General features: G+C 35.9%; 4 protein-coding genes across 4 annotated transcripts; all 4 read right to left on the bottom strand.

Annotated features, from left to right (window-relative positions):
- Positions 1-22: 22 nt before the first annotated feature.
- LOC103860409 (F-box/LRR-repeat protein At1g06630-like) lies at positions 23-4,142 on the bottom strand. The gene has a single exon (XM_033288951.1). It carries the CDS (start codon positions 2,861-2,863, stop codon positions 1,937-1,939), a length of 927 nt encoding a protein of 308 aa, XP_033144842.1. The 5' UTR covers positions 2,864-4,142; the 3' UTR covers positions 23-1,936.
- A 1,374-nt stretch (positions 4,143-5,516) lies between these two features.
- LOC103860408 lies at positions 5,517-8,060 on the bottom strand. Its single transcript, XM_009138010.3, has 2 exons — positions 6,832-8,060; positions 5,517-6,657 (listed from the first exon to the last, which is right to left on the bottom strand). The coding sequence occupies exon 2, from the start codon at positions 6,596-6,598 to the stop codon at positions 5,804-5,806; it is 795 nt and encodes a 264-aa protein (XP_009136258.1). The 5' UTR covers positions 6,599-6,657; positions 6,832-8,060; the 3' UTR covers positions 5,517-5,803.
- A 607-nt stretch (positions 8,061-8,667) lies between these two features.
- LOC103860407 (zinc finger protein-like 1 homolog) lies at positions 8,668-11,696 on the bottom strand. The gene is made up of 9 exons (XM_009138008.3): positions 10,947-11,696; positions 10,718-10,798; positions 10,508-10,625; positions 10,315-10,409; positions 10,003-10,074; positions 9,650-9,889; positions 9,459-9,567; positions 9,181-9,364; positions 8,668-9,085 (listed from the first exon to the last, which is right to left on the bottom strand). The coding sequence occupies exons 1-9, from the start codon at positions 10,968-10,970 to the stop codon at positions 9,001-9,003; spliced, it is 1,008 nt and encodes a 335-aa protein (XP_009136256.1). The 5' UTR covers positions 10,971-11,696; the 3' UTR covers positions 8,668-9,000.
- Positions 11,697-12,127: 431 nt separating this feature from the next.
- On the bottom strand, positions 12,128-16,340 carry LOC103860406 (receptor-like protein 43). Its single transcript, XM_033288950.1, has one exon. The coding sequence runs from the start codon at positions 14,785-14,787 to the stop codon at positions 12,757-12,759; it is 2,031 nt and encodes a 676-aa protein (XP_033144841.1). The 5' UTR covers positions 14,788-16,340; the 3' UTR covers positions 12,128-12,756.
- Positions 16,341-16,439: the final 99 nt, after the last annotated feature.

Raw genomic sequence — 16,439 nt, 5'->3', positions numbered from 1 at the left:
GTGGAAGCATCATAGCCTACTGGTTAAAGTTTAAAGGCTTCTACACCTAGGTCTGAAGTTCGAACCCCAGATTATGCAATTTCTTGCAGATTCCAGGAAATCCAGGTTTCAAGTCTGGGAAAGAGCGATTTATTGATGCAGACTACAGAAGAAAAGCTTACAAAGAATCTTCAACATGGTGCAAGTAAATCTGGCCAGGAATGAATCTTCATAGGACGGCTCAGATGATGCAGCTAGGCGGAAATCTTCATAAAACATGTAGTATTGTCGGTTGTCAAATCGTTTATGTAATTTTTCTCATAAATGTAATGTCATAATAATCAGCGTTAAAAAAAAAAATCTACACCACACTTGGAAGCTTCCATAGACATTATAAGTGTACCTAGACATCCCAAGATATCACAAGTTTTCACCCAAGCTATCAAGCTCAAGAAAACACTATTTTCTTTTATGGCTGGATTTTGTCATAAACCATCCAACAGCTAGTATTTTTTCATCTGCTTAATTATTTTCTTGTTTTAGTCTTAGAGAGTAAGTGCCACAAGCCATTATAAGCTCCATTCACTAGTCTTTGTAACGCACCCTTGTCCATTTGAAGTTTAATGAAAGTATTATTTCTTTTTTGAAAAAAAGGGTTAAACCAAGATCTATTAAAAATACAGACCTAATCTTCAGGTAGGAGGTGCAACCCACAAATGGATCTTCTCCCAGATATTCAAATGGACCATAAGCATGGGCTCATATCCGTGTGGCGACATGTGGAGCTAATAATTAAAGGAAAGTCCATCTCTGACCTGGACTAACATGATAATTTCTAGAAGAATTCACTAGACCACCACGATGTGGTTCAATGAAAGTATTATTCAGTTTACAAATCGAGCATTTGTAAGGAGGATATATTATAAAAAGAAAATAAAGTGAGAGGAATTTGAGATTAAATCTAGTTGTTTTTGTCCCGTTCAACAAAAAAAAAAAGGCACTTAGAAGGTGATACGAAGAGGGATAGACAACCATTTTTATTTCTACAACTTTCTTTTGAAAGAATCATCATGCTTTAGTCAGCACCAGCCCAACAAACACAGATGCCCTACTCAAATTTGAAGAAATGTGCCCTTTTATAATTTAAAAAAAATTCAGCTGAAAAAACCCAAAAAAAAAAGGATCCTAAACAATTGCTTACTCTGCATCTGCTCTGGACCGGACCTGACTTTAGTTTTTAAAACTGAATCTAAACCTAAAATATATTAGTTGTAGAAATCAATTTCTCTAGAGATTTTGGTAAGTGCTTTAGAAAAAAAAAAAAAAAATCAAAGCCACGACTAGATACTTAAACACACAAATCTTAGAGCAAAAAACATAAAGCCACAACTTCAACTAATCAAACCCTAAGTGTCTAGACTTAAATGAGAAATGCGACTTCGGTCGTGCATTTGGATGCTGCACTTCCGAGAAGCGTGATTAAGATCCCTATTTAATTGCAATATTTTGCCATCATCCACTACAACACCTTCCGCAAGCTCCAGTAGCACAAGTTCGAGGCATTGCATTCTCCCAATAAAAGTCTTTAAGTGTTTCAACTCTTGAACAGTTCCTTGATAACCAAGGATATGCATCAACTTCACTTGGTACAGAGGTATAGGGATATAGCTTGCATAAACATTCAGACTCTGAAAGAGAATTAAATAAAAAGACTAAGTTAATGTCTCTCTCCATATATACATATATAATCGTTGCTAATGATACATACCTGTATGATTAGAGTTTCAAGCTTTGGAGACTTTTCAAGCAGATATGGAAGCAGTTTCCAACCTCGTTCATTCTAACTCCCAAAAGATAAACTAACCAGGTTGTTGAACATTGGTAGAAGTAGTCCATGTCTACTAACACATCGAGAAATCGTCTGAAGCACACACATCAAGAATGTCATAACAAAGTTTTATAGAAAGGAAAGTTGCAAAAAACGTACATCAGCGGAAGCTGGAGAAAGATGTAAAGTCTCGATGTTACTTATTCCTATCATGAGACCCGATATATCCGGCTTAACGACCTTTCTATTATAACGAATATCCACACGAGCTTCAACTAGGGATCCAAAGTTAACCGGTGTGTACTCATACAAGGCATGGTCAGAGTAGTCGAAGGAGACAAGACTTGGGGCGTCAAATGACAAACCACTTTCATAATAAACATCACAGCCACGGTATTGAACTGATAGTTTCTTGATGGTCCGACTCGATATGTAATAAGGGTGTGAATCCATCTCCTCGTGACGTACAAATAACTCCTCAAGCACAGGGCAACCAGCGACCAGCACATCACTGAGATCTTTAGATGCAAAGAAAATCGTTTCGATGATGAGAATCTTAAGCGATGGAAGTAATACATATGAAGGTATGTCGCATTGAACTTGTGTTCCAAGCGTTAGCTTAACAAGTGTCTTGCTCGTGAAGAGCTCACAAGGCATAAACAACATTCCAAGGCGAGGTTTTACACTCACGTCCACTTCCAAAACACCGTGTTCTACTGCGTCACTAACCCAGCTGCTCACGTAAGCCATCTCGTTGTGATCTCCAACGTGACGTTCTAGAGAGAATTTAATTATGGGCGAATCTCGTTGTGTTCGATCCAAATATTCTTTGAATCTCTCACCTCTCTTTGGTTCACCCTTTTCCGGGTGCACAGAAACAGAATAATCAAAATCAAGATAATCCACTAATCTAAATATATTTCTCCAGTTTTTAGAAAGAACAGATGTTGAAACAGCCTGTTTTATCGGAAGTAAGGACAATATGTCACTGAGAATCTCCTCAGGGAGGAAGCTGATTGCATCTCTCGACCCAGTGTCCAACTTTTTGGTATCCATAGTTTAAGTACCTTGAAACAAGAAGTGTCTATCAAGCAACTGAAGTGTTCCTATAAATATAAATATACATATTCTTCTTCATCATCTAAACTTTCATGAATGCTAAAGAACTCTGGTTATCAAGAAACAGAAGTGCTCCTGTATATATTCCTAATCAACTAAACTATCATGAATGCTAAATAACTCGCACATGCAGTTTTGATCCTTCCAAGAACCAGAGACCATTAAAAACAGATAGATACGAGAGTGAGACTTGAGCATGTATGACCAACTAGCATGTATGACCAGAGCATGTGAGAGTGAGGCTTGAGCAAAGATAGATACGAACCGTGACGGTGGGACAATGGTGGACAACGGAGGAGAGCAAAATTGAGAGAGAGGAGATGGTCAAGTTCCTAGAATCCATGAATATATTAATCCGAGATAACAAAATAGGGATCTTTTAATGTCTATTTCTCCATTAATACTTAGATAATTACAAAATGGTTGTTTTCCATTTTAGTATCAATTATTATTGGAGTTATTCTTGGGTTTAGTGTTATAAGGTTTAGTGTTTAAAATTTTGCAATGTTTAATTTTTTGCAATTAATATTATTTTTACATTTGTTTTCTAAACAAGATATGACACATGACATCTTTTTATTGGTTAGTATTTAGGGGATGAACTCAAGAAATACTCTTATTACTGTATTTTGAAGAAAAATATATATTTGGAATACTATTTAAAAGGTGATCCATAAAAATTGTAATTAACAGATGAAAAAACTGTCTTGTGGCAAGACAAAAAGAAAGGTTTTCTTTGGTGTGATTGGTAAGTATTAAAATAATTGAGAGTAAAAAAATGAAAATATATATCTTAGTTTCTGATTGGTCTTCGCTTCTGAAAATATTATTTTCATCATTGTTGGAGATATTTAAGCCAAGAAGAAAATCTTCATGCTTAAAGCAAAATGCCAGCATTATTCTCTTGAAATTTTTTTTTTTTGGTATATGGGTCATATTTTCCATTTCTCAAGATATTTTAAGCATAAGTTCAAAAAAAAAGAAGATATTTTAAGCATGAGACAAATGGAGAAGTGGAGTTTGTGGATCCCAACGTGGAGATGTTCTCTCGGGGTTCAAACTAACTACCCTGAGCCCTCTTTGTTTTGGTTGACATGATGAACCTTTGTCACCACTTTGTTTCTCTGCTGGATTCGATATAACTAGTTTCTTTTTTCCCAACAACTCGTTCTTTTTCTTCTTTGGAGAATCGATCTTCTTTGGCAGCGTATCGCCCTTCTTCTTTTTTATCTTGGTAAGTCATTTCTCAGTATTGTAATCTGGTGATTTGGTTCAAGGGCGTTGTTGTTGAGGACGGTTGAAGATCGTCGTTTGACAGAGAGACGAAGATCGTGTTTGAAGTAGTCCCGAAATGGGAGAAATTTGGGATGAGATTTTGCGATTTATAGTTAGTTTGGGTCGGTTTCGAGTCAATTCTTAGGTCATGTTATGGATAGGATGAGTAGTCGGGCTTGTAATTATGTTTAAATTCTTAAGGTTTTGGATATTTTACTTCATTTTCAATTTAAATTTAAATTTAATATAGAATAAAAATAGATATGAGGATGCATATAGATTATTTCAGTTCCTTAGAGGACCATATCAGAAAATTGATCATTTTTATTATTTTTTTATTTTTTGAATAAAGATCATTTTTATTCTTTTTCCATTTCAAAATATAAGATGTTTTAAAAAAAATGTTGTTTCATAATATAACATGTTTTATAACTTTAAATTTATCAAAATTGTGTAGACAATCGTATTTATACTGGCTTTTATAATCAAAGAAATTAATTTTAATCTATAACTTTAATGATAATTGTTTGGAGAAAATATATTATTAATATGTGTTTCGAAGTAAAACTACATACATTATGAATCAAAGACAATAATGGAACTGGTTGGGTTCCAGCAAGTGTCTTTAGTTTTAATTTTTATCTATAACAATAAAAATTATGAATCATAATATGTAGTTTTAAAACTTAAGCCAAAAAAGAAAGAAACATCTTTCTTTTTTTTTACTTAATTTCTAAAGCAAAAAGACAAATTGATGTAAGAACATCTTTCTTTTTTTTACTTAATTTCTACAGGTACATTAGATACAATTCTATCCAAAAAATCTACCGACTAAATTCTACCGTAAAATTATAATTCTAATCAATGGCCCACAATATATACATTTTAGTATCATTTATGGATGTCATGTTTGATTCATTTATTATACACTGGTTCGATTACACAAAAGCTATTTATGTATTCCGTTGTTTTTTCAGATAACGGTTCAGACATACTTGCCTAATAGAAAAGAGACGCAATCCATGCAAACGGTATAGTGTATCGGCATGTGTATGAGTTTATGACAATCAGATGTTTAACACAGTATCAACCAAAGGTGCGACTCCCACTCACTGACTAGTACGTGCAAACAGAAGGATGGCGAAGAGATCAAGAGAGAGAGACGGAGATTCCTCTCCGAATCCAGAGAACTGACTAAATCGACATGTTTTTAGAAAGCAATCAGTTTGGTTTCCTCTTGTTTGTCTGATTGATATTCTGCTTCAGTGACATTTGGCTTTCTGCAAATAAGACCAGTCTGTAGAGAACTCAGATGTTTAGAAAACTCTTTTGCTCTAATGGAAAATTTGTTACATTACGAGAAGACATGCGAAAGTAAGAAAACTACATAAGTAAAAGATGTCTTCTAAACAAATGGTGTCTTAAACTATATATTATATATAACTATCACAACTTGTACAACCTGAAGCCTCTTCTGTTTCCCCCTTCAAAGCTTCTTCGAGAACACTCTAATGGCAATTCCATCCATACTCCAGGAAAAGAATCGATCAATCAAATATGATTATCCAAAATCGCTATATAACGGCTCTTTTCTTCACAACTCTACTCCTCAGAAGAAGCGCGAGAACAGATTTTCTCTAGATGAATAGGCCAATCCTCTCCAAGAACACGTGGATTCAGCTCCACAGCAGCGCGAAGATCCAACACCGACACTCGCTGTCGCTGGACCAAACTCAAACAAGGCTTTATCAGCCTTGTAATAAACGCGTCCAACCCGCTATTCAAAACATCAACAGAGTCCATAGTTAACTTCATCCCTTCCTTCTCCAGCCTCCTCTCCAACACACTCTTCAACGTCATCGCATCAGGCAACTCGCCGCTGTTCCGACAACAAGTCTCGCCAAAAGACCTTCTAACTCCGGTTGACGAAACGCCGAGCGGCGCGGTTAACTGACTCGGTACGCGCTGTTCAACCTCTTCTCCTTCTTCCATAGAAAGCCTCTGCATCTTCGACAACGACTCGTCGTTCGTTGTCGTGATGCTCTGAGGCTTCCCGAGCGGGCCGAGAGGACTCGGCCGGTCCCTAAACTTCCTGGACCTGCATTTTCGAGGCGAGGGAGGGAATGCAGATAGTCTCTTGAGGTACCTCGGAGGAGGAGATTTGGCGGCGGCTGCGTTCTTGAGGAGGGAACGAAGGAGACGGTTGTGGAGAGGGACGAGTTCTCTAGCGACGGTCTTGTCGAAGTCGGACTTGGTTATCCTCGAGGTGAGGAATTTGCCGAGGTGGTCGAAGTAAGTGTTGGCTCTCGAGTGCCCTAGTTTCTGGTAAATTAGGGATTTGATCTCGAGAGTGTTCAATCTGGAAGAGCATTGATCTGATTCTGATTCTGACCCCATCTTCGGTTAACTAAAACCCAGATTTTGAAATCCGCACCGCTAATTCTCGATTTGTAGACCTGAATTTCGGAAATTGAATTACAGATTGTTAGCTAATTCGTCGAGAATCGAGTTGAGAAAGTTAAGAAATTGGGAGGATCCAAGAGTTTTTTAAGCATTAAAATTAAATCGAAATTGAGAAGGGAGAGATGAAACCCAGAACGATAATCGAAAGATTAGAGTTGAGTACGAACCAGTTGAAGCGATTGAATTTTTAGCCGCGAAATTTGCTTTTTCTTCTTTGTTGTTGTTGAAGATTGTGTTTCTCTTTGTGCCCTAAAGGAATTGTTGTTTTTTTTTTCCTTTAGTTATTTTATCGAGTTCGCTTTGTGTTTTGTTTGTCTGTTCGTTCGTACGTGCGTGAAATAGAGAGAGAGAGACCAAACCAAGGCTTTATTATAAAGTTTAAGAGAGTCAGTGCCGGAGAGAAATGAGAGAGAACCTACCTCCTCGTTGACTCTTTTCGGCTAGCAACTTCGGACACATGTGATTCCTCCCTGGTACACTCTTCTTTTTCTTCTAAGGGAATTGTTAAAAATAATTTACAATGCTGACTCAAATACAAAACTGGGGGGATAGAAGGAATTACAGTTTGTATGATTTTTGTAAGTTTTATTTTATTGTTACTATACTAGTATATTGACTCTAGCATTCTTATTAAAAAATATAGTGTTGTTTATTAAAAAATATAGTGGTATTGAGACTGAATTCTAGACAGGTTAACTAATAAAATCAAAACTTTAAGAAATCTGCATATTCATTAGATTTTAAAAATCATTATAGTCGTATATTCTTAAATACGTGAAAAAAAAATTGCAACATTATACGCTAAATTCAATCAAATGCAAAAATAATATAAAATAATAGTATAATCACAACGATTCTCTTATGACAAAAACAAAAATTATAAAAAAAAATTCATTATTATAGCCTTAAGAAGTATTTTCGAGACAATGAACTGTTCTCTAGAAGATATCTCAAAAATTGTTACTTGTGTATTTAACCTTATAATTAATTTATATAATTAAAAAAGAAACTATTTTGATAGAAAATAGATTGACACCATGTAAATATAAAAAAAATCTAAAACATGTAAATTTAAATTTAATAAAACTGAATTGTTTTTCACATAGTTTAGTGAATATTAACTGCAAATCATGATTGTATATTGATTAGAGTTTAGTAACATGTCTTTAAGTAATGTTTGTACTTTTAAATTTAGTTTTTGGAGTACTGCATTTTTTTTTTTGAAATAAAAATTTGACATATAAAATATTATGTTTTGTATATATTAAGCACTTTACAAGTTGATTATATGCTTAATGAACGATTTATTGATACTTGAACAATGATGTTTTAAATTAAGAATACAGAAGATGTGTGCAATACTTTTGAGAATATGAGGAGGAAAGTGAGTTTGGAAAGAGGGGAAAAAGAGTTTAGTTGAAAATAATTGTTTTTTTTTATTTAGGTAATGCTGTACTGCTTTTTGATATTTTACTTTTACCATTTTTTTTTCTTTTTTTTGATAAGAATGTTAATACTTAATATCATTATCAAATAATGAATGAAAGATGATACAAGTAGAACTTGTAACACAGTGTGCTAACAAAGCCAAATGTGATTTGAAGCCCCAAATTAAAAAAAAAAAACTCAAATCACAGAATAAGATCTAGGAACTAGTTATTGCAACAATCCTAGGACTAACAACAGATCCAAACCGACGGGGAATTTGAACTCCAGAGAGGACAATGCACCAAAACCTGCAAGTGAAAGCCAAAATCCAGGGGAGATGGGAGACAAAGACAAGTCTGAGTGAGACACCAACACTCAATTCACGGAGGAGGCACAGCTGCCCCGGACCATGAGACGGCGAGCCCACACTAAACGAGCCAGAAGTAGGTGTCAACAGTCGATTCACGGGGTTATCACCAGACCCCGGACCACGAGCTGGAAAACCAACTCTGCTCTAACCAAAATCCGAAAGCATAAGACCGAGGAGACCGAAACCACCACCAGATAACATAAATAACTCCGAATTAACATTTTTATAACTCGTATCAAGAGACCATAACAATGACGATTCTATAAAAGACTACTCTAGAGGCCACAAAATGTTTGAACATAGAAGGCAAAAGAAAATGCTCAGCGCGTCATGTAACTTCTTCTATACCAAAACAGCTACATACTAAAACATGCCAATCGACACAGAAACAAAAAGGTGACAATCAAATATACTTCGACCCGCGAAACAAAAAAAACAAAGGACAAGACTGTCACAAAGAACCTCATCCCACAACTCTCCAAATCAACTTCTAACAAAACATTTTCTAGTCGTCCCCGTCCGATACGATATTACCTCATTACTGCTCCTCGTCAGGGTTTTCTTGACCAATTACCCGTTGTGCAAGTCTGTAGTATAAAATCCCCATTGTTGCCATACACGCACTGCACATCAGTCACCCAGTTGGGTATTAGTATTCTACACCAAACATTTTAAAATATCAAAAGCTATTTAAGGAAATAATCAAACAAGGTCTCACATGATTGCTATGAAAAGGAGTATTTTCCTTATATCCATCCTTGATGATCGATGTCTTACACGTCCTTCTGAACCATCTTCTGCCTTTGTTGGATCCTGACGAGGCGGTGCAGTCACGGGTAGTGTAGGTAGCGCACTCGACCAGAATGGTAGTAAAGCCCGCAGAAACTTGTGACGAAGTGGACCTTACATGAAACAAAATTATCAGTCTCACGGTAATTGTAAAAGCAAAATTTCAGACAAGAGAGGTAAGAAAGATATGTTTATTATTTCTACCACCTCGTCTTGAGTACTTTTTCTTATTCCCGTCTTCATCGTCTGCATAATAAAGAGTCTCAGAGTTCTGTCTGTCCACAGCGAGTACACCTTTCCGTGCAGCAGCAACATGCTATATACAACATCGATTGATGGTTAGAGCAATTGTGACAAAAACATGACACTGCAACTAGTTTGTAAGAAGAATGTCTTACTCCAGGGCTTGAGGTTTTCATGTAATTCCCAGCAGAAGAAGGAACATCTATCTCAACTATCTCTGAAACCGCAGATTTAGAATATTCTCCATTTTCAGCTAGAAGATTCCTCCCTTGTTGTGTATGAGAAGATGAAGATACATTGATTAATGCATCTGAAGCAAATGCAGGAGGTGGGCTACGAGATTCTGTGGACCGAGAAACTGGATGCTTCCCAAATAGATTCTTTTCGAGACCAGTCTGTCATATACAGAACAGAACATAAAAATCTAAGTGAACCAGTAAATCCTTTAAGTCTATGTTATAGTGTTCTCTAGTCAACACAAACGATATGACAATAATATAAAACTGACCTGCATAATCGCTTCCCTTAACTGTGCATGAAGCCGAGATCCTGCATCTTTTACCATCTTGGGAGGCCATATCTGCATTTTGAAGACCATATGAGAACTATTAATACGGCACTCTCCCAAGCACAATCAACATTTCGAAGCAAGATACAACATTTCCTCAAACCCTAAGGGCCAAAAATAATTTAACCTAGATAGCTACATCCAGTACATTACATCATAGGGTGCACTATTACACAATACACACTATAACAAAGTGAAGCAGCTCAAAATAACATTTTTATTAGTGTAACAAAAAAAATCAATAGGGCTTACAGGAGTGCTACATGTTGGGCAGACATAACCAGGAGGTGCAGTATGAGGAGGAAGGCTCTTGATAAGCGAAACCAAGCAACTTGTATGTATAGCATCTGATATCCAAATAAAAGGGTAGAGATGGTTTCCATTTATTTTAATAGTAGAAAATTCAGAAATAAAAATAATGGTAAGAGTGAGTGAGATAACATACGCAAGCAACCCAAGCGAGTGAGTTGATGACCTCCGCTCTCATCAAAGGCTGCTTGGCATTGACAACACTTAGGCTGGTCATACTCTCCATCTATCACCCATTCTGAATAAGTCCTGACCTATTATTATTGATTACAACATAACAAAAAAACGTATTTTAGCATTATCCCACAATATATAATAAAATATATAATGCTGCTGATGAGCATACCACACAAGTTTGATGCTCAGGGAAGCAAATGCATTCGCCACAAACAGGGACCTTGTGAACAAAGCAATATAGCGTCGTAGCCTGTAAGAGAAATTTAAAAAAAAAAACATTCACTTGATTGAGCTCTCAGCAACAAAAAAAAAAAATGCAAACAAATCGAAATCTGTTTTCCCAATAAATTAAATGCAAAATCCAAAATCTCGATCAGCAAATGAATTAAATTATATACCTTTCTGCATTTGCAGACCACCATTGCGAAATATCAAGATGGGTAAGCAGCAGCCAGAGCTCGGAGATTAGTGCGCTTAATGAATGGAGCTCGTGTAATAAATTTATTCTCAAAGAAAAATAAATTGATACGAGATTTTAGAGAATCGAGACTCATAAATAGAGGATCGAACGGGGAGAGATGGAAGCTGAAAAAAATGAGAAAGTACCAAGCAGAAGCGATTGCATTCTTAAATTTTTTAAATTATATTTTAAATTTTTGGTACAATAATTTTTTTTTTTTTTTTTTTATTTGAAATAATCAATAGAGAAGAGAAGACTTACTTATATCGAGAGAGAAACTTGAGAGAAAAAGAGAGAGAGAAAGTAGATCTGTTTGGCTTCGGCGTACGGCCGGCGCGTGATCGTGCGTGCCGGCGCCGGAGCTCTTCTTCTTCCGTTAAATGTTCATGTTTGCTTCTCCTTCGTCTCCTCTCACCTTCCGCCTTGTTTGAGCTCTGTTTCAGTCTTCACGCTTCGGTGTGGCTCGGCTATGGAGTAAAGACGCGGTCGTGGAGAGAGAGCCTCGTGGAGGAAGTCAGTTCGTCAGACTAGATTAGAATCCGGGTGGTGGGGGCTCCTACAGCTCCATCGACGCCGGCCTTTCTCCGGGAGATCGAGGCTCACACAGCTCTGTCACCGCCGGTTGTGTCGCTGGGAAGGGGAGGCTAATACAGCTCTACCGTCGTTGGCTTTGGTCTCCGAAGTGTGGAGGCTTTCAAAGCTCTACGCTGTCGGTTTTTTTTTTGTTGTTGGTTATTTGGGTTGGATTGAAGGAGATCTCGTGAGATGATGAAGATGACGTTTTCAAGAGAAGAAAGCAAAGTCTGTAGGCTCGGGTTTCATTCCCGAGTGGGTGATTGGGAGATCTGGATGAGCTTTCGGTGTGTCCGATTGATGCTCTCTGTAGAAGGATCTCCGGTGGTGAAAGTTGGTGTTGCCCCCAGTTCCGATGTGGCGCCGTCTTGATTCCGGCATATCTGTCGGTGGCGTCATGTGGTTTGGGTTTCGGTCTTGTCGTTTGGTGATCATATGGGCCTTAGGCCATTATTGTATTTCTTTCGGAATTTCGGTTTGGGCCTTCGAACTTCTGTAAGGTTAACGGGCTTTTGCCCTTCTAAATTAATGCATCTTGACGGAAAAAAAAAATCAATAGAGAAGAAATACCTTCAAAATATAAAAACAAAGGTTCCAAATTTCTATAGTTTACATTCTTAAATTTAATAATTATTTTTTTAATCTTGAATTGCATACATTTTTCTTTATAAGATTCAATAAATTTATGAAACTATATTTATATTAATATTATTTAACATATTAGTTTTTATAATTCCAAATTTCATATACATATGTTAAATAAAGTTATTTGTTATTATTTTGTAGTGTTTGAAAATTGAAATATTATATCTCCAACCAATTTAAATCAGAAAACATAGAAAAAATGGTCCTACTAAGTAAACATCACTTTCAACATTTGTAAGGTAAAGACTTGTTGATTGAATTTTCGACAAATGAATTGAATCGAACGGTGACATTTCTTAATGTAAACTATACAATTCAAACATAGGTTAAGTAGATAATACAGTTATACATATGTTAAGTACTTTAATATTAAAGCTAAGATCCCAATTACGTAACCATAGCCCAATAAGTTGACATACATGTGAACAAAATCTAATCTGAATCGGCTTCGAGAGTCCCATTCCTGTGTTTCATCTTCTCTGTTACCAAACCTAAAGGGTTAAACTGTAAATCAAAGGGAAAAAGCTGAATTAGTTACATCTGTAGCTTTGCATGAGTTGATGATTAATTACCTTGTACTGACGTACAGAAATCTTCATAAGCCTTTGAGGATTTTGTAGACTCACAAAGTGCCCAATGGTCAATCCCAAGATGACCCCTGGTGCTAAGGCTATGCCAGCTGCAGTCCAGTTAAAAACTTTTTCTTCTTCTTCTTTCTCTTCTACTGATTCTGGTTCTTGTAATTGCTCTGTGTCGACGTCTCCACATTTTTTATCGAGAGGACGACCACAAAGTCCAAGGTTATCTTCAAAAGACGACGAATCTTGTGTCTGAAACTGTACGCCTTGCGGTATTTGACCGACGAGATGGTTGTGTGAAACTCTAACCGTAGACAGACTTGTGAGGTACCCTAGAGCAGGTGGAATCTGGCCTGACAGCTTGTTATGCGACAAGTCTAGTGACTCGAGCATAGTTAGATTGGCCAAAGACGAAGGGATGTCTCCAGTGAAACAATTGCTCGACAGATTAAGCACAATGAGACTCTTCAGTAGACCAATGGATTCAGGGATCTCACCATGAAGTCTATTACCAGAAATATCAACGGCTGTTAAGAGCGTAAGGATCCTCGTGTACGTTATTTCGACTCCTTTGTTTAGTAAGACCAACGAGTCATCCTGGTAGTATACACGTTCTTCTCCTATGTACTTGAGTTCTGAACGGTTTGTCTCGGAGGACATGGCTGTCAAATACACGAAGAAATCAAATGGCAGGATTCCGGAGAAGGAATTATATGATATGTCAATGATATGCAACTCGGGAAAAGAAGAAGCAGACTTGGGATGATGATGTTGTAACGACCCGTGAAACTCGTTAGAGTGGAGGACTAATACTTGTAGACTTTGTAAAGATTCCAACCAGAATGGGAAAGTGTCGCTGATTGCGTTGTGTTCCATGTTTAGAACCTCTAGATAAGAACACTTGGACAAGGACCTCGGAAGTTTTCCCGCCAATTCGTTGTGACCAACATGGAGTGTTCTTAGATTGCGTCCATTGGCGAATACTTCTGGCAAAGTTCCGTTGAAGTGGTTATGCGATATGTCGATGATTTCCAACTTGTTGGAGAATTGGATCTTTTGTATTGGTCCATGGAATGAATTGAAAGAGAGGATAAGAAATTTTAGGTTTGTCAGAGAAGTCAACCAGGAAGGAAACTTGTCACTGATTATGTTACTTTCTACATTTAGAAATCTAAGAATAGAAAGACGGGTCAATGACGGAAGCTTTCCAACCAAATGGTTGTGGGAGAGATCGAGAATGTCGAGATAAGAAAGGTTTTCAAGTGAGGATGGGATTTCACCAACGAAATTGTTATCAGAGAGGTAAAGAGTGTCGAGATTTGAAAGGTTACCAAGTGAAGATGGGATTTCACCAACAAAATTGTTATGGTAAAAGTCAATAGCGATGAGATTAGACAAGTTTCCAAGTGAAGATGGGATTTCACCTACAAAATTGTTACGAGAGAGTTGAAGAAATTTGAGATTAGAAAGGTTTCCAAGTGAAGACGGAATTTCACCAACAAAATTGTTATAAGAGAGGCAGAGAGTGGCAAGTTGAGAAAAATTTCCAACTGAAGTTAGAATGTGACCGCTGAAATCATTATATGATAGGTCGAGAAAATGCAGACTTTGAATCCTGAAAAGCTTGCTATCAGAATGAAACCGGCCGTGGAGGCCGGTGCAAAAGAGGTCTACCACAATCACTTCCCCCGATTTGGTATCACATTTGATACCGTCCCAGTAGCAACAGTCGATGTTATTCGCCCATGACTTTGTCTTCGGTACAAAACTATCACCACAAATGTAAGAAGGTTTGCCAATCTTAAACTCGTTTTTAAACTCGAGAAGTGCATCTCTTTGTTCGGGATGACACACGTGTCTAGTAGGAGCCGCAAATACGGTTTCAAACTGAAAAAAGAATAAAAAGATAAAAGAAAGAGAAATTGGAATTGAGTTTCCGTAGAGACCTATATGCATCCTTCTGTAAACCAATTTAAATTTCATGAATAGTAATCGAAAGAAGCAAAAAGAATGGAATTGTGATGAATAAATATGGTTTAATGTTTCATCTACTTTTATACGAAACAATATTGAATGGGAACTACACAGATATTTCCACTTTGCTTGACTGACTAATTAGTCTTTCTCCGAAACCGTTCTTCTCAATGGATTCAAAAAGTAAAAGTCCTTATGTTGATTTTATTAGAAGAATGATCAAGTCGTTTGTATGCTAACTTTTAAATGAAAGGCAGGGATCAATCTGTTGTTTATTCAACCATGTAAGAGTACGACTATAATTACTCTGTTTTTTTCTTTCCCATTACGTTCTTTTAAAAAAAACTAAAAAAAAAACTCATTGGCTCTCACGGAACCAAATATAGCAACATAAACTCAATAGTAAGAATAAGAGAAATTTTAATGTTGAAACTTGGAACTAACAGGTGAAATTGTGTCAGTTGTAATACGAGAATTAGATTCTCACATGCGTTTTCAAAACGCATAATTGTGTTCTTACAAAATTTAAATCTAATAAAGATATAGTGATTTATTTCGATCACATGCGTTTTCAAAAAAAAATTCAAAATTTAAATTTAATAAAGATATAGTGATTTAATTTCTCTTTTTTTTTGCTAAATTTTAATTTCTCATTAGATATGTAGAATAGTTTGCTTTTCATTTTTTGACAATAAATATGTTAAATTTTATTAGAAATAAATGATTGGATTTTATAAATTTGATACTTAGTTTGGTAGATTCTCCTAGCTTATTGTAATACTCGGTTGTTAGAATATAACTAGAGTTTGATTGCGCGACAATACAAATGTTTGTTTTATTTTTATTGATGAATGTGTGAATGATAACGCCATAGTCAGATATATCAAAGTTATATTAAGACAAAATATATTTTATTAAAAGAATTATTTTTAAGTTGCACCTAACATATTTAACATATGTTTTACAAAAATATTATATTATCATATATAAACATAAAACTATCGCATAATAAAAATGTAATATTTATACATACTATATTACCTGTGTTAGTAACAGTACTTGTACTTAATTACACTTTTTCATATTTCGAGTTTGTTTAGTAATATCGTGTAAAAAATCGAGATTGTGCAGAGTTGTACGAATGCTTTTCACGGTTATAGTTACTAATACTATACAAAACATTCGTAGAAACAAATTTCCAGAAATACGTATTTTGTTTGATACATGATACACCTGACTATGGCATTATCATCCACACATTAACTATGAAAATATAACAAAAGTTTTATAAAATGATCAATCTGCTTTTAAATCCAACACTGGTTGATAACTTAAATTTAACCAAGTGTTTTTGGTCTATTAATAAAGAGTTGACAGGTGTAAGTACAGTTTTGGATTCGATTTTCTTGACTACTCAGAACGTTTTAAGTGGTAAGAAAATACGGATCATGTGAATTTCGTGGTAATTAGTCATTGAACCTGGAAAACATTTGGGATATAGAAAAACTTACATTTAAAAAACACACATTGTATATAAACTTTCTTATTTGCCAAATTTAAACCAACAAAAGACATTCTTATGTGGGAAATATAGATGTTTAAAAGAAGGCAATCATCGCCAAGTCATATGAATAGAGTCTAGAAGACGACATTCGTTATTT

This window comes from Brassica rapa, chromosome A03 (genome assembly GCF_000309985.2).
Source record: "Brassica rapa cultivar Chiifu-401-42 chromosome A03, CAAS_Brap_v3.01, whole genome shotgun sequence".
In the NCBI taxonomy this organism is placed as follows: Eukaryota; Viridiplantae; Streptophyta; class Magnoliopsida; order Brassicales; family Brassicaceae; genus Brassica; species Brassica rapa.
Note: the sequence above shows the minus strand (reverse complement) of the source record. Positions and strands in the feature narration are given on the sequence as shown.